General features: G+C 41.2%; 1 protein-coding gene and 1 long non-coding RNA gene across 2 annotated transcripts; one reads left to right on the forward strand and one right to left on the reverse strand.

Annotated features, from left to right (window-relative positions):
• Positions 1–23: 23 nt before the first annotated feature.
• On the reverse strand, positions 24–10781 carry LOC111844711 (uncharacterized). Its single transcript, XR_002838457.2, has 4 exons — positions 10531–10781; positions 4085–4218; positions 3367–3436; positions 24–110 (listed from the first exon to the last, which is right to left on the reverse strand). It is a non-coding gene; the product is annotated as an uncharacterized lncRNA (long non-coding RNA).
• LOC111844707 (guanine nucleotide-binding protein G(s) subunit alpha-like) lies at positions 8456–26264 on the forward strand. The gene is made up of 12 exons (XM_023813415.2): positions 8456–9906; positions 12712–12784; positions 13659–13713; positions 13850–13969; positions 18343–18440; positions 20696–20750; positions 21025–21098; positions 21189–21247; positions 21766–21886; positions 22072–22202; positions 22601–22668; positions 22782–26264. Exons 1-12 carry the CDS (start codon positions 9771–9773, stop codon positions 22926–22928), a joined length of 1137 nt encoding a protein of 378 aa, XP_023669183.1. The 5' UTR covers positions 8456–9770; the 3' UTR covers positions 22929–26264.
• Positions 26265–26925: the final 661 nt, after the last annotated feature.

Here is a 26925-nt window from a genome sequence, read left to right on the forward strand (position 1 = left end):
ACGATAGAACTCACCATTCAACGATATCACTGTCGGGTCTGGTAGCAAGGGGAGGAAGAGGAGGAAGAGGAGGTACACCACAGAGAGACCATTATATCGGAAGCAGATGGCTATGGAGAAATAAGTTATGAAAAAAAGTGAAAATTCATTTTAGGTCAGAAATACCATCATAAGTAATACACAGGTCTCATCATGCATTGTTTTTGTAGCACACCCACTGAAAGGAAAGCACTTATCAGGAATCCCATCAAATCTACTACTTACCAGCTAGCAAAAGCAAAGGCAGTAATAACTTATAAATCACTCCCACCACAGTGTTGCGTGCCATGTCTGCATAGAGCCTCACAGGGCTCCCTGCACAAACTGGACGCACTGCTCTTCTGAAGGAGCTGAAGCTCCTCCCTCCTAGTCAGCTGGCAGGTAACACCATCCAATCACACGAGTCCCTGCTGGCGTTTCAAACATGCTACATGTGTAGCATAGAGGAATTCCATTTTGATGCTTTCTCTGATCCTTTAAATGTGATAGCCACACACACTGCTGATGCAGAAAGCATTAAAATAAGTAAATATCTTTAAAATGCTACTCATCAGATTTTTATCGCAGTAAGCCCTGATCCAGCATACTGGTCCAGATAAGGACCAGTGCTCTTGGAGGGGGTCATGCCTCTTTCCTGGATATGGGCAAGCATCTTTGCTTGGGACGCCTATTCCTGAACAGCAGGAGACGATTATCCAGTGATAATCATGGTGGGATGCAGTTGCCAGTGCAGATCATTGTTTGTCTCATAGTTTCTATGGTCAGTTTGCTTCCTTTTCAAAAGTTCATGGAATGTTCATAAATCATTTTTCTGCATGGGGCAAGTGTATTTAATATTAATGATAATTGTCCCATTAGCTGTTAGCAACTGCACTGGCACAATGTGGGAGAAAATTAGAATTACAGGAAGGGCTACATGTCAGGAGAAGAAAAATACAAAGGCTGCTTTCTGGTGAATAATTTAATTTAATTCTGGATGATATTTCAAAGAAATTAATTAGATTCAGAGGTGATACAGTGGTTAGCATTGTTGAGTGTTGGTGAGTGTTGTGTGAATATGCGCGTTAATGGTAAGTGTTGTGTGAATATGCACGTTAATGGTGAATGTTGTGTGAATATGCACATTAATGGTAAGTGTTGTGTGAATATGCGCGTTAATGGTGAGTGTTGTGTGAATATGCGCGTTAATGGTGAGTGTTGTGTGAATATGCGCGTTAATGGTAAGTGTTGTGTGAATATGCGCGTTAATGGTGAGTGTTGTGTGAATATGCGCGTTAATGGTGAGTGTTGTGTGAATATGCGCGTTAATGGTGAATGTTGTGTGAATATGCACATTAATGGTGAGTGTTGTGTGAATATGCACATTAATGGTGAGTGTTGTGTGAATATGCGCGTTAATGGTGAGTGTTGTGTGAATATGCGCGTTAATGGTAAGTGTTGTGTGAATATGCACGTTAATGGTGAGTGTTGTGTGAATATGCGCGTTAATGGTGAGTGTTGTGTGAATATGCGCGTTAATGGTGAATGTTGTGTGAATATGCGCGGTAATGGTAAGTGCTCCCTGCGAGGGGTTGCTGCCCCAACCTTGGGTTCTTCCCTCCCTTGCACCCATAGCTTCCGGGAGGGGCTCTGCACCCCCCACAGCTCTGCATAAGACATGCAGACATGGATCATGTGATGTAATATACAATAAGAACACTGCACATGAACAAATATAGACAAAGTATGGAAAAATATGTCAAATTAACACTGAAGCTTAAAGATTAATACAGACGCTCCTCTACTTATGAACGAGATACATTCCGAATGGCCATTCGCAACTTGAAAAGTTCATAAGTCGTTATTCAACATCATTTTAAGGGTATACGCAAGTACAAAGAACTAGGATACTGGGAGTACGCACGCTACGCTGCTGCTAGGTGGGAGTAGCGGCCAGAAGTCGTACTAGGCCGAATTGGTGCGCTGAAAAAAAAATTGATGTTGTGGACAGGAAACAGAAGCCCAATGAACACAATTTGGACTTACAGTCCTCTTCGTTCGTATGTCTGAAAGTTTGTAAGTTGAAAGTTTGTAAGTAGAACAGCGTCTGTATATCAATAATATAAATGAATAAATCAGAAATGGTCAACCAAAAAGATTCAGTGTAATGTGTAAAATAATGGACCAATACTGATAAAAACAAATTTTCCGTCTTACACATTCCTTAAATTTTATATTTTGTGTTATATAGTTTATATATTTATATTTAACACTATTAGTGAAGTACAAGGCTGTCCACTAGCAGAAAGAAAATAACTGCATTAACTGAATACTACAACATGTATTCAGTTACATTCGGTTTTATTCAGGAATGAAGTTAATCTTAGCAGCAGCTTCATCATCTTAGCAGTTTACATTCTGGGTCAGCTGTAGGTGCCTTGACTGATGGCTAACATGCAGAGACCAACCTGTATAAAATGAACATATGCTATTTAACGTACTGTCCTTCATGCTCTCCTTATTTTCTTTGAATTATTTTGGTCACTTTATACAGCTAATATTATACATGCAATTTAAATGATGTACAGACATTATTATAATTCAATATTAATTATTAAACAGCACAGTATATACTGCTATCCACTGCCTCTCTTCACCTAGAAATTATTCCCTTGTATTCATTTAAGAGCTAAATATTTATTGAAATGATTATTTTCTACATTTAAGCAACTGGTGTATCACTGCTTGCCCTGCTCCAGTTCAGAGGTTAATAATACTGCAGTAAAACCACAGTTTGAGTTTTAGCCATCGGCTCCCTTGGCGACCACAGGAACATCCTTCCAATAACGGAGGTCATTCCCCACCGTCTTCACTGCCTTCCCCTTGTACTAGATAATACTTTCCAGTGGGCAGCTTGGGCCTTGTAGTGTGTAAAGACAGCATTTGGCGCCTGAGGCATTTGGACTGCATAATTTACACCGTGTACAATTATATGAGCAAGTTACATGATGAAGAGAAAACTCATAATCAGTACTGTACAGATTATGTTAAATTAGATCTAATCAGATCCATTTCCAAATGGTTGTCCAAAGCATGGCTTAGTGGGCTAAGACACAGCGCCTGTGATTGCAAAGTCACTGGGTCAAACTGCCGGGTCGTCAGAGTATCACCCTTTGGCCCCTGCGTAAGGCCCTTAACTCCCATTGCTCTGTGGACTGTCTGATCCTGCTTTTGCAGTTGTATATTGCTTTGGATAAAAGCATATGCTAAACAAGTTCAAATGTACTGTGGACTTCTAGAATAGGAAAATGAATTTTATGAAAGCTACACCAAAAAAATGTTTCTTACTTTTCTGCGTGTGCTGGTGACCTCTGCTGGCGATTCTGTGCAATTACACCACCTTGCTGCAATATTCATGCTGTAAGAACAGAAAAATCACGAAAAAGACTGTGACGGCAATGACTTCTCTAAGAAAAGGGTTCCAGGGGAACTGCATTTACTTCGCTGGCCACACCATATTTTAATTTGTTTTTAAATAAAATATTGTTTTAATGAAAGGTTATTTCACTTTCAACAATCTGAAACCCAAGTATGCCAGTTAGCTATTTTTCCAGCGTTTGTAACTACAATTTTGCTGCAATTTTACCATTGGACTCAGGGCTCATTGTACTAAATTAGTTAAGTAAGCGCTAAGCGCCGTTGTCAGTACAGCGTTTAAGATACTTAATCCTTAAAGATAAGAATATTCTTTCAGAATCTCAAATCATTAACTACACAGAGCTATACCATGAAATATAGTCGCAGACAGAAAACGCTAGAATGGACCAGTAAGGTGAAGCTTTCAGCTTAGACATTCAGTAAGTTGCTCTCTGGACTAGATTTACATTGATTACCAGAAAGACTGCTGAGCAGGCAGCTAATATTTCAACGACAGTGCAGCTAAAAGTGCTGCTAGGACACGAATATTATGGAGAAAGTGCTATTAGTGGTTTTTCCGTGCAAAAATGGGTGATAAGTCTGAAGCAGATGCTTCAATACATGTTTGGAGTTTACGCTCAGATGGCACCTGGAAGCTTCAGGAAGGCCAGCCCAAGCGATCAGCAGCTCAGCACTGAAGACACTTGCTCATTTCAGTTACTGTTCCACAGGAAGCAGCCATCAGAAGCAGCGGCGGCATCAGAACTCGTCTGCAAGTTGTCCCTTTAAATGTAAGAAGTCAAAGACACATAGACAAACTGGTCAGTGTCATCAACAATGGTACAGTGTAAACCAGCAAATTCTGGGATATGGACCCATTATCCACACATTAAAGCTATTATGTCCACAGTATTACTGCATTTACAGGGAATAGAAATACAGTGTAATAGCTTGTAAAATGTTACTACTATGAAATCAGTAATAAACCAACTCATTAATCAATACTTCACTAAGACAATAGCTTGTCCTGTATGCAGAACACTGTACTAATTACTTTTTTTTCCCAAGTAAAAAGTGTGAGAAACTTCAGTTCAGTGAGGTTGTAGCTTATGATACAGTACAATTTTTATGTATATTCTCATTTTTCTATAGCATGATTTTTTTAAAACATTTATGGTGTTTCTCTGTATTCCATACTCTGTTTTGTCTCATAATAAAGAGAGTCTGCTTAAAAAATTACTTTTTCCTTATAGAATTTAGAAATCAGTGGTCATTGTTGACACACCACAACACAATGTGTCCTCTGCATTTAACTCATATGTGACATAGCGGGGGGCAGCTAATTCAGTGCCCAGGGAGCGGTGCTTGGGGGGGGGGGAGGGGGTGGCACCTTGCTGGTCGGGGATTTGAACCTGCAATCTTTCAATTATAAGTGCACTTCCCAAACCATTAAGCCACCACTGCCTTAACTGGACACGTATCCCACATTGCAAATCTCTATTAGGTGAAAATATGAATCTAAACATCCTTAGCAACTTGTTAACAGTTATAACTTCATCAACCACAGGTTGGGGTTTGGCTTTGTGGGTAAGTGCTCTTGGTTCAAATCCCGTGGCTTTTTGAATGCTCACCCTCAAGCAAGACCTTCAACTCCTGTTGCTCTAAGGACTGGTTGACCCAACTTTCTTGATTTTTGTTCTGTTTTGTATTGTCTGCTTGCCTTAGGCTATTTTCCAAGTGATTCAGTTTTTATTGTGTTTAAGATTAAGTTATGGTACATTTTCAGTTTAGGTTCAGTTTTAGTTAACTTTCAGCTCACAAGCAGATGCACTGTAATTACTGCTGTATGATTTTCTGCTGTAATACAAAATTGATTGCGAGCCATCCACTGCTTAAGGCTGCAGTGTAACACCAAACCTTGATACGCCAACAATCCTATGCTTCACAACTGGGATGCATTTCTTTTGTTGGAAAGCAGTGTTTTGTTTTCACCAGAGAAAAATGTTTCTCATTTTTAACATTTATAAGCGCTTTAGATCAGCCACTCGGACTTTGGTAAACACCAGGCAGAGTCATTTCTTACCTTCATTAGCGTCATCGACATGGTGGACCATCATAAATTAAATTAAATATCAGTGAGTATTACCCTGAGGTCCTTTTGGAGTATGATTAGCTATGAGCTTAATTTTAGTTGAATGACCTCTCCTAAAAATTTTAAAAGGTTAAATATACTCTGGCTTGGGGTGGTGTGGTGGTGCCATGTTCAGTCCTGTTGCCTCACACCTCTGGGACCAGTGTTTGAGTTCTGTGTGTGTGTGGAGTCTGCATGATCTCCCTTTGTCATTGTGGGGTTTCCTCTGGGTATTCTGGTCTAGCCCCACAGTCCAAAAACATGCTGAGTTGAATTGGAGTCACCAAATTGCCCATAGGTGTGAATGGTGTTTAAGTGTGCTGTGTGATGGAGTGACACCCCACCCTGGGTAATTCCTTGCCTTGCACCCGTAGCTTTTGGAAGAGGCACCAGACCCCCCCGTGACCCTGAATAGGACATGCGGGTACAGAAGATAGATGAATTTCCTCTATTTCTAAACCAGCTACCTGACTATGAATGGGAGAAGGCCAAAGTCTTCACACATGGATTTGCACTCCTTTCCAGCTCCAAGAATATCAGCAACACTTTTCTGAAGTCTTTAGAAACCTCCTTTTAATGGGCTTAATTTACATCCTTATTTTATGAACATTGGCCTCTGAAGGTGGCACTCAACTTTGATTTTTTAGTAGGGGGGACTCTTCAGACCCAATTGTCAGCTTGATAATACTGACAATTGACTGAAATGGCTAAATGAGCTAAACATTTTTTCAAGACAATGCAATTGGGTCACTATATATAATGGATCAATGTTTTCAATAAAGATGTGATAAAGTGGATTTTTTGTGTATTTTTAGTCAGAATCTCCTTAGTATTGGCACTTAGAGACACATTAAACAGCAGTTTTACATTAACTGTTTTGAAATTGCATTTGTGATGATAGTATAAAAACAACGCTTCTGTATTTCCTTCATTTTTGCATTTCCTTCTTTAACTCAGAGGCACTGTTGTGGACTGTTAAGAGATACTTCTTTAATATCCATGTGAAAAGGCCTTAATGCTTTATAATGTTTACATTTTATTAATGCAGTATGCATCCATCCACTTTATGTTTTCCTTTATTTACTTTACATTTTATTTAGCAAATAGCACATTATAACATATGGCTGTCAAGGAGTGAGCTACGCATAAGCACAGCTATGCTGAGCTTCCAGTGTAAGCAGTATTGGATTAGCAAAAGCCCTGATCTGAGTCCTACTAAGAATTTGTGGAAGGATTTAAAAACTGTCAAAGATCTGACACAGCTTGAGAAGGTATTCACCTCCTCTAAAGCCTGGTGTAAGATCTGCTGCCAACACTCTGCCAATACTGATTTCAGAGTTGTGAATGTTATATATTTTTTAGTTACAGAATTGTCACGGAAAAAAAAATTATCTAACAATCTAGTTGTTCAAAAACTTCAATTACAAAATTTAGGTCTAATTAAATACTATTTTTTAGACCTGCTGTTTTGTAAAATCACTAAATGAACATTTACGTTCCTAATATAAACTTTGCTGCCAAACCAAGTACACAAATATTCTATAAGAACATAAGAACATAAGAAATTTACAAACGAGACTTTTACGCATTTATTAATAAAAATATTTAACCAACTGAAAGACAATATTTTAAAAAACAGAATACATTTTCCGCAAAATCTAAAGTGTACATGCAACACCACGACATGCTAACACTTCCCATCAGGAGTGATTCTAGCTATTGAAAAGATCAGGGGCTAAATCAAGTTTACCTGGGGCTTAACTTTTTTTTTCTTCTTCTGAATGAAGATTGGCATCGAGACTAAAATACTCGGGCTATAGCCCCAAGTGATCGGACCTAACGACGCCCTTGCTACCCATCCTGTTTGACAAGATTTGCATTACATCGGCTCAAATGGCATCCATTAATGCTTGCCTTAACAAATATTTACCAAATTATCCACCTGTCTAGTTTTATAAACAGGGATGGACATAACTAGTACGCAAGTACGCATTCACCCTTAAAAAACAATACTTGCGAAAATGCGTACTTATTTTATGTTAATTTGCGCTGATATGAAAACAAAATATAATGAGTTTTAATCTTTACATGCTAACTATACTTCATTTGCGGTATACAGGTTTAAGTGCAAGGTATTTTCTTGTCATAGCAGCGCAAATGCACGTAAAATAAATACGCGTTTGCGCAAGTATTGTTTTTTAAAGGTGAATGCGTACTTGCGTACTAGTTATGTCCATCCCTGTTTATGAAGTAATTTATTGGTATTAAAGCATTTAAGATAGATAGTTAAAATATCGATAAATACACAAAATAAAGACTTTAGGCTCAAAAATATTATCTTTTTATTCTTTTTAGGAAAATGCTGAATCCATAGTCGTGTAGAAATCTGATCTAAAAGCTGGGTCTAAAATTAATTGCAGTTTTGAGTTACCCTCCTCGCCCACCTTTTTGTTTCCATGCTTTTGGTTCACAAAACTTTAAGCCCCATTTCATAAAGGATCTCGGCAGAGAGCTCATCAAACTACCAGGACCCCTGGCAGCAGAAGGCTCCCCATAAACACAAAACGGGTGATTTAGAAACCCCGATTAAACTATTCGGGGGGGGGGGGGGGAATCCCGATCTGAGAGGAGGAACATTGCGGAGGCTGCGGGAGGAATTCGACCATGAACCCAGAGGCGTGCGGTGTAAAATGCATGACAATGTCAGCATGCACACTGATTCTCTTAAAACAACAAATGTGTTTATACTATAATTATATTTAACAGGAAAAAGTTGAACTGAAGTGAGATGTCAGTGTTTCGAGAAAAGCGCCCTTCTCCGCAGAATTGCAAAATGGTGACGTTTCCAGCGGTCACGTGACCTGACGCGGCTCGTTCCCAGGGTTCCGCGAGCGCTAGTCGCCCCACCCCGCCTCTCCAACGCTGCCTTTTCAATGTGCAATTCCCGAAGAAAAGGGCCGAGAGACGCGAAATGGCCAAAAGAGACGCCTTTCTTGTTCTGTATCCCTACGCCGTTTGCAATTGAAAGGATCGCAATCAGCCTGGAGTTCGTTCCGTGATCCGCCACATATTCATAAATCTATATGCACTTGAATATCTGCCATTCGAATTCAAAATGAATATAGAGCTGAGACTGACAGCGGGCTCTACCTGCAAGAAGCAGGAAAACACCGAGGGCTTCTGGTAAATACCTTTTCCCCCCCCCCCAGCAGATCGAGGAAATCAAAACCGCGGGCAACGCGAGGGAACTTGGCGTCCGCCTGCCTGGAGCTTTACGGATGCGAGGAGCAGCACAAGATACGGCGACGGACGGGAAAGACAGTGAGGGGCCTCGGATTGTGACAAGATCCAGCGAGCAGCAACCATCGCAGAAGAGGAGGACCATAAGAGGGGGCGAATCTACCTTAAATGTTTTCCTGGAGTAAAAAAATAACATCAGAGACGTAGATACGACATCATATTTGTGAATGTAGAAAAATATAGGCAGATTTAGCAACTGTCAAAATAATTCCCTGGAGGTAATTTTACTGTTGGTAATTATTTTCGTCCCCCCCTCTCTCGGTCTTTCTCTCCCGTCTCTGTGGAGGAAGACGCTTTGGAAGGAAATGATCAGAAACATACGCCGATCCAACTGGAGCTGTTTATTTTAGTCGGACAGCCGCCTACAAATAACCCCAGTCCGCCTGACGGGCGATCTAAAGCTTCTCCACGGCGATCGTCGGGTTTCTGTCGCGGTTCCGCGATATCTGAGCGGGATCCTTCGCGATCCTTTTTAATGGATCCATGTTAGCCGGACTGTAAAACAGATATCACCGCCGATCCGAGTACACACCGTCTGCTTTACCGCTGGAAGGATATGTAATAAAAAATATACGAGTAACCGAGCCCGAAAAGGCATCCCGGGTGTCGTCATCAGCACCGTCCTAGCGCCCTTTCTTACCGACCGATTTGTTGGAAATAATGTGCACATCACAGTAAAGAAACAGTGTATAAACAAAAATCGCCATCAAGTATTTCGTAGGCCACCTTATTCAACAGTCGGTATGTGTGAAAAATCGCTTTCGGGGTGTTAATTCCGCGGACCAGGCGAAGACGAGGAGCTATTTATTTATTTATTTATTCGCCATTTATTTATTTTATTATCATTTTCCCAAAAAAAATTTCCCCCCTCCCCTGAACCGATTTTTCTTTTGGGGAGGGGAAGATGGGCTGTTTGGGAAATAAGACCGAAGACCAGAGGAATGAGGAGAAGGCGCAGAGAGAAGCCAACAAAAAGATAGAGAAGCAGCTTCAGAAAGACAAGCAGATATACCGAGCGACGCACAGGTTATTACTGCTCGGTAAGTTTCTGACAGGCTGCTGTCTTGCCGTATAAATGTTACTATCTTGGTTTTATATACCTGTCTGGCAATGTTCAGGCGCGCGCTGATGCGGTATTTATATTTCTGTGGAGATATTTAGCCATATTTTTTATGGCTGCTTCTAGTTATAGTTGCAAGATGGTGCGTGATCTCCACTATCTTATAGTCAATTATTTCTAACATGTATGATTTTGGGCGAAAAAACAAAACGCAATTAGCATTCCAGGATGTTTCTTCGCTTAGCTGTGATCCTAATATAATCCTTATGCATATAGGTTGGTTATTGAATTAATCACTCAATATCAACGGTTAATTTGGAAGGCAGAGTGGCTTCCTAAGTTTTTTGTTTGTTTTGTTTTTGTTTATACTGCTTAGAAATCATTCCATAACATTGGTGACCCACATTTATTTAGGATTATGTTCTTAAATTACGTCCAATCGAGAAGCATGGTCTCTCTTTTTTTTAGAATAAACCTGTCTTTATGTATTTTTATATATAGATCTAAATATCTATGTGGTCGTTCAACTACTACGTATGCTATCCACAATTCTTAACAGGCGTAGTAGAATGATCAGGAAGAGCTTCTTGTTAGTAGAGCTTACCTTGGTGCATCAGTGCTGCTGCAGGCCTCTCAGTTCTGATCTTTATACATTTCTGATGACATGCCGGCGGTGGAGTTTGCTCTGAGTTTATGTAGTGAAGGCCTGAAGACAACACCACTATCCTGCATCTGGATGTGAAGAATACTCATACGTTCTGGTTCAATAAATGATTAAGAGGGGGAGGTATGGAAATAGCAGCATAAGCTTATAAAACGAACCGAGGCTACAGAGAAGGGTGTCCTGGACAAACTCGGCACCATTCCCCCCCCCCCCATTTCCTCTTTTGATAAATCTTATTGTTGAGGCCGGTGCACAGAGCTTTTGTTGATACAGGTGGATTTGCTGGGGCAGCAGGTTGTTGTGTGCAGAAAGGGCTTCCAGTGGGGTCTGTGCAGTCATAAAGTGATCCGCTACAGTAAAGCGTAGAGTATAAATTTCATACTTTATTAATCGCTTTGGATAAAAGCGTTTGATGGGACACCACCTTGCCACTGTTCTACAAAGTGAAAGTACAACGATTATTGTTGGATATGATACAAATCCCAACATTTGTAATGCAGGTGAAGTATTAATGAATGGTTATATTCTGAGGTTGAAGCTTACTTTAATATTTACACTCTTGCTCCACTCCCATATATATTAATAAACATATGTATTAATTATACACTCACACCCAGTACCAACAGAAATTCCGTTAAGCAGTCTGTTCATCTGTTTGTTCTGATTGTAAGTTTGGGTATTTTATCACCGCAGCATTGCTGTTCAGCTAGTTTGGCTCTTTGCTATAGACTAATACTTAGTTCAACTGGCTCGCACTGTTTAAGTGGTCAATGGTTCAGGTACACCTTATCAAATCCATTGTATCCAAGAAACAATGTAAGGCCTAAAGCTTTCTGAGACCTTTTTTATGCAAAAATTGATAAAGCTGAGACAGTAGTATATAGGTGTAAAAGAAAAGCACTGCAAATACTGCATAAACACTGTGCATTAGTTTCAACAGCCAGTTCTTGGTTTCCACAGCTCAAGAGACTAAGTAAATAAATCCAATTGACCTTTTTTATTTTTTAGAGAAACAGTAACACATTGTGTCAATGGGCCAAATATAAACTTTTTCCATTAAGGCAATTTTCTGTTTATTGATTGAAAGTAGTATTTTTAAAGATATCGTAGTGGGTTATAGTTTTTGGGTGACCTCCTAATTTATTTTTATGTCAAATAATAAAAATGTAGTTGTCTTTGTAGTGTTGTTACATTTTATAGCATTTAAACATTTATTATTATTCAAATGGGAACAAAAATTCAACTATGCCTGTTACCTTCCCAGAAGCGGATCTATGTTCCATCATTTCCTTTTGGTGTTAGTGGTTGTCATTGCTTAGAAGTTTATTCTATAGGTCTGTACAGAAAGACAGGTGGTGACACCCATTTCCTGAATTTTGTTTGATTGTTGTTTGCTCAGCAATTAGTTGGATTTTTTGGCATATTTGGTGTCTATTAAAACCCAGTTACCGGTAAACGTGATGCCTATTAAAAACGATAATGCCCCATTTTCCACACTTTTACGATGGTGGCAGTCTATAGGAAATATAATTTTGTTTTAAATAATAAGTTCTGTTTTCATGTGTTGCTTTGCATTTGACTCGGCAATCGGAAGTTTTGTGCAGTTATCAGTTGAAAGTTCGTTGCTTCCCTGTTTTGTACCAGTGATTTACGAGGAAAGAGGATTTAGAGATCAGAAAGAATTAGTGGGCATAATATTTTTATTAAAGCTGATACCATGTTATCTACCCTGGCTGAGTAAAAAACCTGGTAGTCATGCTAGTCAGAATTACATATTAGGTGTAACTGTGTATGTAATGTAACTGCTTTTCTAGAGTGCTGTTGAATGGGCTATCTAGATATGGCAGAATACTTCTATGCATTTTGTATTTTTTATTCACTTAATTTTTTCTTTATAATTTTTTTTATTATTTAATTAGTAGTTCACATTTAATACCTCCTGTAAAGCCACTGAAAGAATGTTCCACAATGAGGGATTTTTCCCATTTTCCTCAAAAGGGGGTAATATTTCTGTCCAAGTTCAAGTGTTGCTTTAGAAATGGAGATTCTATTTATTGTCACTGGAATCAATGTAATTGTAGATGATGTCGTCCCCGTCCCCCCCTTTTCTTGTGCCTTTAGGAGCTGGAGAGTCTGGGAAGAGCACCATAGTTAAGCAGATGCGGATACTGCATGTGAACGGCTTCAATGCAGAGTAAGCTTTATTTCTACTGATATGGCCGAAGTCATATGGTCAGACTAATCTCTACTGCACTTCAGGTGACTGACAGAAACCCGTGCGGCTGACAGGATTGTGTAAAAGCCATATTTACATACAGAAGTGAATAGTGGCATCATGTTTAAAGTGTTATGCATTATTTTATTTTATGTAAAATGTATTTTTCACCAAAATGTTCTGTAAGATTTATTTTATTGGCAAAGATATTCTTTTGGCATGAAGCATTCTGTAGATTTTTTTTTTTCCTTCAGCTGATGTCTGATTGAGGGGGGGGGTTCTTAGGGCCCTGTAGCTGTGTTGGGGGCAGATGTGCCCTCTGTGACTGCCCTCTGTGACTGCCCTCTGTGACTGCCCTCTGTGACTGCCCTCTGTGACTGCCCTCTGTGACTGCCCTCTGTGACTGCCCTCTGTGACTGCCCTCTGTGATGTTCCATTACTAGCCTCAATTCAGTGCTTGTCTGACCCTCCTCAAAATGATTCTGTTATCAGTTTAACACCTCCAGCAGAAATGCATATTTTGGGAATATTACTGGTTTTTAATTCATTTTTGCTTAAATTTCCAACTAGTATGTTTATAAACCAGCTGACAAATCTTGCATCATTAATCTTTTCATTAGAGAGCTCCTAAAACAGTCTGGCCTAAATCTGAATAATCTGTCAGTAGGTATCAGTCCTGTGAAAAATTCAGCAGGTACCCTAACCCTGTGGAAATCTATCACAAGACACAAATCTACATTTTCTATATAGCAGTTCATGTTTAATTTGCTTATCCTGTGTTACCAGTTATTTGTGGTCAGTGTGATTATGATAAAGTTTTGTTTATGTCAGTTATGTCTGTTTTTCTTTATAGAGAGAAGAAGCAGAAAATTCAGGATATAAAAAACAACATAAAAGAAGCTATAGAGGTAAGCTGGTATATGCTGTTAGACTTATGTGTGGAAAGATAACACGTATCATAGGTTGACAATGACACCTCAGTTTAACAATGGCAGCCGGCCTTTGGAATCGTATAAACCGTGACATTGTGCTCTCTCCCCCCAGACTATTGTGGCAGCCATGGGCACACTGGTACCACCAGTTCAACTCGCCTGTCCGGAGAACCAGTTCCGAATCCAATACATTCTCAACATAGCCTGTCAAAAGGACTTTGAGTTTCCACCGGTAAGTGTGAGGCGTGCACGTTGGCAGTGACAGGTGCTGGCTCCTGAATTTCCTGGAACCAAATTTTGAGATCATGCCTGAACCGCTCATTACTTGAAAATCTCGCCGGGTTCTCTCGAGGAGGATGGGCTCTGACTTGTTTCTGCTGTGATCTTATCGCCCAGAATGTTTGATAGAGATGTTTGGTTGGTCAAGGGAGTGATGCTTAATTGAGGGCTGCTGGGATCAGAAGTACTACTGTGTAAAGCATTTACTTCATACAGTTGCTCAGCCAGATGAGTGGAAGGGGGAGTGATAGAGGCATCTGGAGCAGCGGGTGCTGTAATGGTCGGCTTGTTAGGTGGGAGGTCCAGACTTTGGAGGGAGGTTGGTGGTTGCTAAAGTTCAGGCTTCTGCGAGCTGAAGCCGGGCCTAAACTTGAGGTTTTGCCATGATTGTCCTCTTTGATGAACTTTGGTGTTCCCGTTTCTATGTCCTAATGACATTTATCGGCCTTTAAGTGAATAATGGAATATATTTGTATTATTCGATATGAATAAGGAATTCATATTTTATGTTAATGAAATATGCAGCTTTGTATTGTTCAGGTGTATTAGGGTAATATGCATGAGCACAGTTTTCCACTGTTTCCTGAGGCTTTATAGCTGCAGTGTGTGATGTGTCTTTCCGCAAACTGCCTCGATATGATTCTCTCTGTGTGACTCTCTCACGGACCTCTCTGTAGTAAGCTGAAATCGACAAAGCTTGCTTACTTGAATGCATTCTTGTTGTAAGTTCATATAAAGTCATGAACTGTGATATTTAGAGTAAGTCTTGTACATTTACTTAGCAAGAGCTTGAAGACCAAACCCCCCCCCCCCCCCATCAATGAAATGCTTACAGAATCGGCCTCCGTGTTATGAAAGAAATTGGCATGATGTGGATCCTAAGAGGACTGGAAATTGCGGGCATTCAGATACGTAAGCCTCCCCCCTCTCTTCTGTACACTGCTGGTTGTAGCCCCCCAGCAGTACAAATTGTATGTTGGTCACGTGCTTTTATTTGCATTGTAGTGTCCTGTTCAAAAAGTCGAAATTTATAACCCTGTTGCAGCTCCCCAATACCGTGTAACACACAAGTTTTCTGCAGGATTATATGATTAAAGGAGTGAAATATAAGCATAGGCAAAGAATGCATTTGTCTTTGGTAGTTTGTGCCTCCCTGGTGCAGACAATAGCTGGAAGATTGCCGTTTGAGACCAGAACTTGTGTGGGCTGTGGGACAGCAATTAGCAGGTATACTACCCTGGGGACGTCTAACTGAATGAACCCGAGAGGTGTGTGTGTGTCTGTGTGTGTGTCTGTATATCTGTGTGTGCGTGTGTCTCATTTCAGCTCATTACTTGTTAGCGGTGATTTTGGTTAATAAGCCAAAAAGGTCCCAGTGGGCTGAGCTTGTCTCACTGTAGCACGGTGATTCCCTCTGCCCCAGAGTCTCATCTTCCGCTTTGCAACATGAGTGCTGCTCCCAGACTAAGGCAGGAGAAGAGTGCTTGCTGGATTGAGGGGGAGATGAATCCATGCGGTGTGCTTAGGCTTGTGGCACGTCATTGGTAAAGGATTTTGGATTTTTGGCAGTGAGACTTTGCTTTTAGTCCTGTTTCCTGATGGTTTCCTGATTGTGCAGAGTCCTGTTTTGGGTTTTTAGTGGATATCAGAGTAATGTTGTGTAGGACTACTGCATGACTTCTCGCTCTTCTAACACAATTCTGATTATGTCATGAGTTCTTTAAGTAAATGGGGATATATATACACACACACACACACACACACACAGTCCATCCACTTATTTTATGACAATGTTTGAAACACCTGGAATCTTTTTATTTCAGAAATTTATTTTGTTGTTGTGTTGTGCTTGTAACCCTTTTTTTTTATTAATACATGACTACTCAACCTTTCTTCTTTACGGATTTAGTCATTTATACCACACTGTGCTTTTTTGTAATTATTTCAGTATTCATGCTTTGTTTCTGGGCTTGTGCATCATAGTACAGCTTAGTATAATTATCACGTGGGCTACTCTACCTTTTCTCTGAATCACTGACTCATGGGAGATGGGATTAGAAACAGGGAATAGATACTGGCAATCCCATCTTTTACGAAAAATTACATAGACCTGTATAGGAATTTTATATACAGAAGTCAGTCAGATCAGTAGGTAATAAGATGTAAAGCAGAAGTTGGCATTAAAATGGGAAGAATCCAGAATGTTAATACAGTGATCCCCGCCTATTGCGGACGTTACATGCCAGACCCATCAGCGATAGGTGAAAATCCGCGATATAGAAAGACCATATATATATATATATATATATATATATATAGCTTAAGCCTTAAAATATCCCTCCCGCACGTTTAAAAAGCAATATGTGGAAATCCGCAATATAGAATGACCATATTAATAAACATTTTTTTATAGTTTAAGCCTTAAAATACCCCTCCCACATGCTTTAAACACATGTAAACTTATTTAAAAACACTTTGTAAACAAATGACATGTGGATGTCGGGCTAAGGATATGAGTAACATAATAATAGTATATATATATATGTGTGTGTGTGTGTGTGTGTGTGTGTGTGTATATATACACATCGCAGAGAACTGTGATGCGTCGGGGAAAAATCCGCGATATAGCGGGGGCGCGATACCTGAACCGCGATATAGCGGGGAATCACTGTATTACTCTTTATCAGCCTTGTACAGAAATGTACTCTGGTAGCCAAGGGATAACCTTTTCAATGAATGTGTAAGATTCTTATGGTATATAAAAAAAATTACAGCATATGGAAATTTGTGTAGATGCTTTGTGTTGTATAGTAGAAAAACATAAATACAACTGATTAATATGTAATGGTGGAGGTATGCCGGTTCACTGTTCATTGCACATGTAAAACTGCCAATATGTGATAGATGGCCCAGTAGCTACACCTAGTGGCAAGGCATCAGCAGTGCAACTAGACATATTGTTTTATTCAACTTGGTTATTGCATACACTGGCAGGTATAGCAGATACAAGTTGCATTGTATAATTCATCACTATCAAGCTTTTATAAACATGTAAAGTGTGTGTATGTGTGTGTGTGTGTGTATGTATGTGTATATAAAACAAAGAATTAATCATCACTAGTTCATTTGGTAAGTGTTGATGACTTGCTGCTTCATTGTGTGTCTGCTCAGAACAGGCAAAAATAAACCAATACAGAGCAGAATGCCACATTTCATTCTCCTAGTTTTTCTGAATGGTCTTTATGAAGTACAGGACCATCCCATCCATGTCTGTGTGAACATGCTGTCCTTTTTCCTTCTTGTCTCTCTGCTGCTCCACAAATTTTATAAATGATTATTTTATATTTAATTGTATTCTGTTTTTATTGTTTCATATCTTTAACAATGATATCAATGATTTTAAAAGCTACATTGGCTGCATCGGATTTTAGGTCACTGTCAAAAGGACTGATCAGAACGTTACTAAAAGTTACTAAAATTAACTTGGGGTGCGAATTTTCCGGGGAAGGCAGGAAGATTAAAGGGCTCAGTAAAATATTTTGTCGTTACTTAACACAAGTTAAAATAAATACTCATCACTAAAGTCATAACTGTGATTTATTCTCATCCTTGACATTCTGAAGTTCAACACTTGAGTTGGGTCCCTTAGACTATACTATACTGTACAGTACCATTCAAGTGTTTACTGAATTTTCTGGGCACCAGCCTAACCATAATTTATTATTATTTTTATTATTTTTTTGTTCTCTTCATTCCATTTTGTTTTGAGCTGAAGGCGTACGCACAGTTGAATGATCTGTGAGCAGTGCTTTACAGCCTTGTGCAGCATTCCTCTCATGATTTCCTCAGGGGAAACACACACCTGTTCCACTAAGAAGCTAAACTTGTGCTGTATTGAGGAGTCAATGGCTGAGTCAGTGATTGGGAAGTTAATGACTGCGTTGCAGTGCGGCACTCGTACTTCATAAGGGTTCCGTTATGTGACGCTCGCCTGTCAGACTTTGTACACCTTTTCTACAGAACATAATGTTTTAAACTCGAATTACATTCTCTTGTTAGTGCTTTGCATTGCTTCCTTTTGGACTGGTGTGGTTTTTAAATTTGTGAATTAGTGGTCCATCGATGATTATGTAATGTGTATTTGTATTGTTCAGTCACTTCATCCCCACATTTGGCTGTACGGGTGTCTGATCTGCCACAGTGTGACCAGATACCATCCTGGACTGATAGTATGATGTTTCCTGCTGAAAAACCACAGAAGTGCCTTCAGGTCTGAAGGGAATTCTAACAGAGTCTGCAGGTTGTTATCTTTGTCTCTCCCTTAAGGAGTTCTATGAACACGCCAAATCGCTGTGGCAGGATGAGGGGATCAGGGCGTGCTTCGAGAGGTCCAACGAATACCAGCTCATTGACTGCGCGCAGTAGTAAGTACATGTGGATATAGTGGCTGCTTGTGTGCATGGTGTGATCAAGGCACTCAGATGTTCATGTAGACGCCACAGAAAGCCGACGTGGGGCCATTTATATTCCCCCCCCCCACCCCGGTCGGGAGTTCGGAAATACTGTGTAATGTCTTTTCTTGTATTCTTGAACTCATCAGTGTATCGGTGAAGAGGAGTAAGGAATGTTCCTCTTGCTGTACTGTGTTTATTCCATTTTGGTTTGTGTTTACAATTTGTTTGCTCATTGTCAAGGTCCTCTGTCCTCCCCCCCCCCCCCCTGTCTTCCCTCCCCCTACCTTGCCCCTACACCAATCACACAAGATTTGTGGCCAGTGGTCTATTTATAGGGCCTCTGGCTCTGTCACTATGGCAACCAAGCTGGAGGCCAGGGAGCTATTTTTGAAGTTGTTCTGTAATGTCAGACGGTGCTCTCCCTCTCTAAAAGCAGTCTCTCTTCCCATCTCTCTATATTTGTGTATGTTAAAAAAAGTTTATATTAATAGGTACAGGTTAGACTATATAAATATCCATGGATTCATAGAAAATATTTAAATTGGCTGTTGTGTAAATGGCTATATATACATTGTTGGTGTTTAAAATTTATTTTTATGTGTCTCAGATTTACATATCAAGATCTGTGTGTCTCATAGAAAAAGAAATGGGGACGTCAACAAAAACGTCCAAATATACTATCTCCTGCTCCTTTCTCACATGGGGGACTTTATCAGTCAGTAAAAACTACAAATCCCTTGTAACAGATTGTTTGTGTAGTCCTGCAGGGATGACTACTTGGATTGTTATCAGTTTATCAGTTTACTGTGGCAAATATTGTTACTTTTGGTTCTGGCACCTGTTTGAGCTTCGGCGGGTAAAGAATCAAGTACTGTACTCATCTAAGGACACTTGGGAAAGATTTTCAGCCCGACTGGATTTCGGTATCTTGAGATTAAGCAGGATCTGCAAGGAGTTTCTCAACTTTACTGTCTTTACAATGCCAGAGTTATTCTGAGAGATTTATTTGTAGAATAGGAAACACTGATATTCTGCTATTCCGGGCTGTTTTGACTTGTTCTGGCCCAGCCAAAGAGTGAGTAGTTTGTTATAAAGAGAGGGGTATGATTATTATTATCAAGCTGAAAGTATGCTGCACTCAGTGTTGCTTTTGTTTTAGTCTAGAAAATTAGAAACTGCCTCATTTAATTCCTTTCATGACTAGAAAAGTTTTAAAAACTTTATGTAGCGGCAGAGATGTGTAAAAGGGTGCTGCCTTACACTTTGTCGTGTTTGTTAAAGCTGTGAGCTGGCACTGAATAAAAGACTTCATTGATGTTTTGCATTTGTAATGTCCAGTTCAGTGGTGATGGCCCTTTGGAATGTGGGCTTCTACCAGTTAATTACTCTGATGGGACTTTGGAAAGCGCTAATCAGTCTGTAGAAAACACTGTAGCCTTCTGCTATTAGCCACTCTACCGCAATTCTTGTAGGTCGGACAGGGTAGATGGGTCTTCCATAAGATGCCTCCTTCATGCCGGTATGACAGCTTAGGTTGTTGTCCGAGCTAAATGATAACTGGCTATTTCCATAAGCACCATTCCTTAGTTGGGGAAAAGATAGCTGCACCTCCTACTGGTTGTCAGGAGCAGTACAAATTAGTTGGGATATCCTTGCCCCTATTTTTTATAGTATCACTAGTAAGTAAGTAGTAAGAATTTTTTTTGGTTACTTCAGTATTGTTAGCCTGAAAGGCAACAAAGAACTATTTCTTGACGATTTGTTGCTGTTGAACTATCCACCCATTTGTCAAGCCATCTTCCAATCTCTTATTCAATTCATGGTGGCGGAGAGTGGCTGTAGAAGCTTGTCCCAGGGAACATAGGACCCAAGGCTGAGATGCACCCTGGGTGGGTGCCATTGCACCCACAATATGCGTAATTTAGAGATGTCTGTTCAACTACATGCATGTATTTCGGCTGTATTCAGTGGAAACCAATGCAACAGGGAGAACATGCACATGCGCGCACACAGCGGTTTGGGGGTTCACACCCCTGGCCATGGAGGATTGAGGAAGTAGGGTGGTTTCATTGTTTTTGGATACTATGGATAAAAGGCATTTAATAGAAGAAAATGCATAATCGACTCAATTTAGTTGAACTGGCTAAAGTAAAATCAGGCTAACTTCCCTGGTCCTACATTAGCTGCCAGGCTAACATTGCATTTTGTTCCTTTCTTTGTTCCAGCTTTTTAGAGAAGATTGACATTGTAAAGCAGAGCGACTATACTCCCACAGATCAGGTGAAGTTCTGTTTTTCATCTTTGACTTCGACTGTGGAAGCTGGGCAATGGGTCAGGGCTGTAACGATAAATGCTTTAAAAAAAAATTATAGATAATGCAGTACAAATTTTAATTGCATAAGTTTTTGTGAAAAAGATGTATGTCTGTTTTAAATTGTCTTGTGTTAAACATTATTGGATCCAGCCAGTATGGCAGAAGTTCAAAGATCCTACTTTAACCGCCATTATCCCCCAGATGGAGAAGTTTCAGGATAACGTGACTGGTTTGTTTCAGGACCTGCTGCGATGTCGAGTGCTCACCTCTGGGATTTTCGAGACGAGGTTCCAGGTGGATAAGGTTAATTTCCAGTAAGTTGAACAGGGAACCGGTTCGGTGCCTGGTGTTCTTTTATAATGGTGCTGGCTGATTCTGTTCCTCTCTACCTATTTTCCCTACAGTATGTTTGATGTGGGGGGACAGAGAGATGAACGACGCAAGTGGATCCAGTGTTTCAATGGTAGAATCTATTGTCTAATACCATTTGTAAGCAAGGTTATAAGCAACAGAAACATTGGCGGCCATATTTGGTAATTGGTAATGGGTGGATGGGCAGTGGTGGCTTGATGGTTAGGGTAGCGCACTTGTAATTGAAAGATTGCAGGTTCGAATCCCCCACCAGCAAGTCACCACTGAGGTACCCTGAGCAAGGTACCGTCCCCAAGCACTGCTCCCCGGGCGCTGAATTAGCCGCCCCCTGCTATGTCACGAAAGTCACATATGGGTCAGATGCAGAGGTCACATTTCGTTGTTGCGCACTGTGTGCTGTGGTGTGTTGACAATGACCACTGATCACTAAATTCTAATTCTAATGTCTTGGTGCTGAGGGCACAGTAAGCTGTAGGAGATGCCTTCAGTTTGTTATAGGCCACCTGTGTCGTCTTATAGTTGTTCTGGTCCTGACTTCATCAGTGATTCAAGGACTTTCACCCTTCCTGGAGTCACTTCTTATGTCTTTGAATGGCTCTCTCCTTTCAGATGTGACGGCCATTATTTTTGTTGTGGCCAGCAGTAGCTACAACATGGTTATCCGGGAGGACAATCAGACCAACCGCTTACAGGAGGCTCTCAACCTGTTCAAGAATATCTGGAACAACAGGTAGCCCAGAAACGTTGGGGCACACCCAGAAATGCACGCCCACAAATGCTCACTCGCACAGAGATGCAGAATTACCTGCAGAAGCATGCAGGGCTGTGCAGACACACAAAACGCAGGCACAAAAGCGCACACATCAACCCTTTATTCCCGGCATTAAAGCTTTGCCTTTATTCATTTTTTTCTAGGTGGCTACGGACCATTTCTGTCATACTGTTCCTCAACAAACAGGACCTGCTGGCTGAGAAAGTTTTGGCTGGGAAATCCAAAATCGACGAATACTTCCCAGAATTTGCGCGCTACACCATACCTGATGATGGTGACAGTCCCATCTCATTTATTCAAAACAAACAAGCATCTGACATGGCAGCGTATCTTCATCTGCTTTATGATGGCTACACATCTTATAAACCACAATGAAGCTTTTAGATGTTGGTCAGGCCTCAAAAGGCAGAAGGCTTTTATTTATCTCCCGGATAAGAAACGTTTTATTATCCTGTTCTGTTTTGGGAGCTTCCCCTAGTCAAATTATGGCAACCCAGTGCTTCAACACTGATTTTATGGAAATGTACAAATCTGAATTGCTACATGTTGGGTTTGACTGCGTTTAAGATCTTGAGAAGTGATCATATTGGAGGGTAGAATGACTGGTTTAGAGGTGTCTTGTTTATGTGCCTGGCACCGTGTAACATGTGTTTGTCCCCGTTTCCCACAAAGCAACGCCGGAACCCGGAGAAGACCCACAGGTCACCAGAGCAAAGTATTTCATTCGAGATGAGTTCCTGGTAAGTTCCTCGGAGGCTCTGTGATGTGCACAGAGTGGCGCCGAATCACTAGCTAGATGTCCACTTGAGACGAATACGACGGTAACTGACCCACTGGTGCCGATGTCTCTCAGAGGGTCAGCACAGCCAGCGGAGACGGGAGACATTACTGCTACCCGCACTTCACCTGCGCCGTGGACACGGAGAACATCCGCCGCGTCTTCAACGACTGCCGGGACATCATCCAGCGGATGCACCTGCGGCAGTACGAGCTCTTGTGATGGACAGAGGTGGACAGACGCCAGAGCCCAGCCCCTAAACTGATTCCGCCCTTCCGCCAACCCCCCCCCCCCCCCCCCCCAATCCCTTGCTGTCCACTCTGGTTTGGTGTTTCTGTGAGGACATCTTCTCTCTGCGTTTAAGGAAGAAACATGCCACGCAGGACTGAAAGACCCTCCAGAGGTAGCGTTGACCACAAGAAGAGGAGAGGCTGCTGAAACTCCTTGCACTTTAGTTCTGCGCTCAGAATGGTCCTCCATCTGACAGGGACGAGCAGTGTGCCCGCGTTCTCCACCCCAGCCATCACGCGCTCACCGCCTTTGCCGCCTCCATCTTCCTTTTTGCCTTCATTCCGCACAGACGACGCCAACTCCCAGTTTTGACCCCCTTGTCACTCAGTGACTGGCATCCCCTACGTTAGCTCCTAGCGTGCGGTGGGCACGCTCGATCTGTTAGGCCGCGGCCCCAGGGGAGCCCGGTGACTGCAGCTCCCGCAGACCTTCCAGAAGAGCCAGGCCAACGTGCTGCTTCGGTTAAGGGCGCCCAAGGCTGGCCTGCTGCCCCACGCAAGGAAGGAGGACATTAAACCAATAAAAGAAGCAGTAGATTGTAAAGCACAGTTTGCCTCAGGATGGCCGTTTGGTGTGGAAGTGCATGTCGTATGAACACATGACCTCTCATTGACCTTTCCAAGAGTCGCCGTATAATGCAGAGTGGGCCGAAAGCGGGCACAGAATATCACACGTGGAGAACACGTGTGTGTGCGCGCGTGCATGTATGTTCACAGGCGTGCGTACAGACGCGCACACGTGGAAGCAGTGACACCGATGGACTCTCTTCATCCCCCCAGTTGTGTGCTCGTGTTGAATGTCTGTGTGATGCTGTTGTGCTCTTGATCCATCATTCCTGGCCCTTTGCCCTTGTATTTTTATGTGTTTTGAGGGAAGCTTCATTAACAAATAATGGTAATAATGAAATACAGAAGAGGAGAGCCAGAAAAGAACTTTAAAACTTTATATATAGAAACCCATTGCCAACCCCCACCCTTCTCCTGTTGACCTAGGCAGGCATTATTATTATTATTATTATTATTATTATTATATATATATATTTTTTTTTTACTGCTGGACTACTGCTCTTGTACAGACTGTAAAATGTATTATTTTGTACAACTTTATTGAAACAAAAAAATACTTGTAGAAGATCCCTGTGCCTTGATCACAATTGTATGTATATAATGAGCTAAGATGTAAGGAATGTTTCACTGCGCTGTACAGCCTGCCCCCCCCCCTCGCCGCTGTGTTCTCCCCCTATTCAGGGGGAGGTGGTGATGTGTATTTTGTGGGGCAGGATGGATGGGGGGGGGTGCTGTTCATAGTTTAAAAAAAAAAAAAAAAAAAATCCCCATTTTTTTGCTTTTCTGATTTATATATAGCTGTGTGCTTGTTTGTGTGTGTGAGGGTGTGTGTTTGTCTGCAGGGTTCATGCAGGTCCTCAAAGTCTTTGAAATATGGGACAGCAGTGGCGGTGATACAGTTAACAGCCCGTGGCAAGGGGCCGCCCACCTGGGGCCCCGAGGAGGGCCACACTCCGTGACCGGAAGGCCCTGTTACACCTTACTGTCCGTCTTCAGTTTATCAGCGTTTATAGTGTTGGTCACGTATGTTGATGCTGGCCGAAAGGCCGCCATGTGTCTGGATGGGCAGCAGGTTTCCTTACCCAAAATGTTTCATTTTTATGAAGCAGATGAGATATTAAGATCTGGTGAGTTGATAGAAGAACACAGACAGTCTAACACATTCTTTATTGTAATTAGTGTGGTATAGCAAGTGCATTTTAAGGTTTTATTTTCCATTTTTTTTATTACAGAAACCATATGCAATATTTCTGTCTGCTGAGTGAGCTGCCCTGAAATTGGAAGCTATAATGTTGTTTCATTTTTTTGTTTAAATCTCCCTACTGATGTGTAACAGGACAGTTTTATCTCCCGTTCCACATGTAGGTGCTGGGGGATTTTCGGGCCCCCTGGCGTAACATGAACAGCGCACTCATCATGTTTTTCAGCTTCTCTGTTGTTAGATACCCAAAGTCAGTGTTAATGAATTAAAATCTCCCTGACCAGAACACCAGACCATTAGACCACAGAAGCAGGATGAGGCTGTGAAGTCTGTCACACACAGGTAGCGTAACCAACACAGCGTGAATTTCAGTTGGTATAGGCCCATGTGGGTCCTCAGATGACACTGTGAGAAGCTTGCAGCACTTAATGTTTTCTTCTGTTCCATTCTGGCTTAATGGAGGTACCTGCTGTTATGGACACCTTAGTGATGATGCAAGAGTGAAACCTTATGGAACCTTATTACTGTGCTGCTCAAACCACCCTTTGATAAAATACACCCTGTGGTTTGGAATGGTGTCATTTTTGGGAACCATCCTCCCATCAAGAAATGAAAATGCATAGTGGGATGTAGTTGCTATGATTGCATGCAGCCTTAACACAACTGTTGGTTCAGTATCATTCAGTCACAGTACCAAACTCTGTAGGACTTCTTTCAGTCCCTTTTGTGTTGATACAGGATGTCCCTTGCCCATGCTGTATACTCTACACAGTTTATCCACTGTTGTTTGCTTTGCTGTGAGACTTTTTCACGGTTTTGGAGTTTCCACTTTCTAATAATTGTAAATGTTTTTGTTGGTCTGCTCTGCTGTCACTTGGAGACCGTTTCTTGTGACACCTTGCACCAACAGCTGCAGTTCTTTTAACTCAAAGCCAATAATGTCATCTTTTTTAGCCATTATTCTTTGCTCCAGTGGCACTAAGCATTCTGCATGCATGTACAAGCCAACTGGATTACTGAGAAGAAATGTGCCCATCTCACTTCTGATTAGTGTGGCTTCATACCATACCATGAATATCTTACATTACATGGGCTGTTTCTTGTCTGTTACCCAAATAGTACTTTTCCCATGGATTTTTTATTTTCTTTTTTTAAAAAAAAAAAAAAAAAAAGCTTGGTTTTTAAATGACAGTCATGTTACCATATAAGAACATTTGCCATACAACATATTTGTCATAATTCAAATGATGCTATGGTGAAGCCATTTGGACAGAGGTTGGGAGGATTAAGTATTAATGACACAAGCTCTTGAAAATGTCCTGGAAAGTGCTTGAATTTCATGTACCAAAGTCTGTATGAACCCTGTATGTTTGTATATATGTTTACTTGCGATGTTTGTTTTAATCCATTTACATTGTATATATATAATGTACATGGTTTAAAAGGTGTGTCTATATGTATAGATATAGAGTGATAACTTAAATCCTTTCAGTAAGCACAGCTTGTTGATTTTTTTTTCCCACCTGCTAACAGATCATGGCGGCTGGGGATTGATCCTCAGTATTTGATTCATTTTTAACCTTAATTCCAAAACATTGCTTGTTTCTACATAAACCATTTTTGCTGATGAAAAAGAAAAAAGGAAAGTACTGTTTGGGTTGTTCTTAGCCTTGCATGACAGGGGTAGCTTGTGACTGCTGTGTCCCTCTGAAGCGCCACATGTTGAGGGAGCTGTTGATCCCACACTTCAGATCCATAACCCGTTTCTGCCACCTGCTGCAAGCCAGGAGAAATCCAAGGAAAGATTAAGATCATTGAAGAATGGTAGTTCGCAGACTCTCCCCAAGTTCTCTCACTTTGGCCATTGTATGTGGCTGCCATCCCATCATTAGACAGAGATCCAGGCTCCTGGTTTTGTTTGGCTCAGGGATCTTCAGATACTCTTGTATATCAAAAAGATCAAACTTCTTCAGATGGACCCTTAGCTATGATGGACCCAGCATACACAGAAACACCTTAACTGCTTCAGTTCACTACAGACCCGCTAAGGAAGCGAATGACAACCAGCAGTTGGCTAATTCCATGCAAACTAGCATCACCAGGGACCCTTTTAAAGCGCTTAAAGGCTTGACTGAATGCCCAAGGCTACAAATGCACAGCG

Source organism: Paramormyrops kingsleyae, chromosome 6 (assembly GCF_048594095.1).
Source record: "Paramormyrops kingsleyae isolate MSU_618 chromosome 6, PKINGS_0.4, whole genome shotgun sequence".
Classification (NCBI taxonomy): Eukaryota; Metazoa; Chordata; class Actinopteri; order Osteoglossiformes; family Mormyridae; genus Paramormyrops; species Paramormyrops kingsleyae.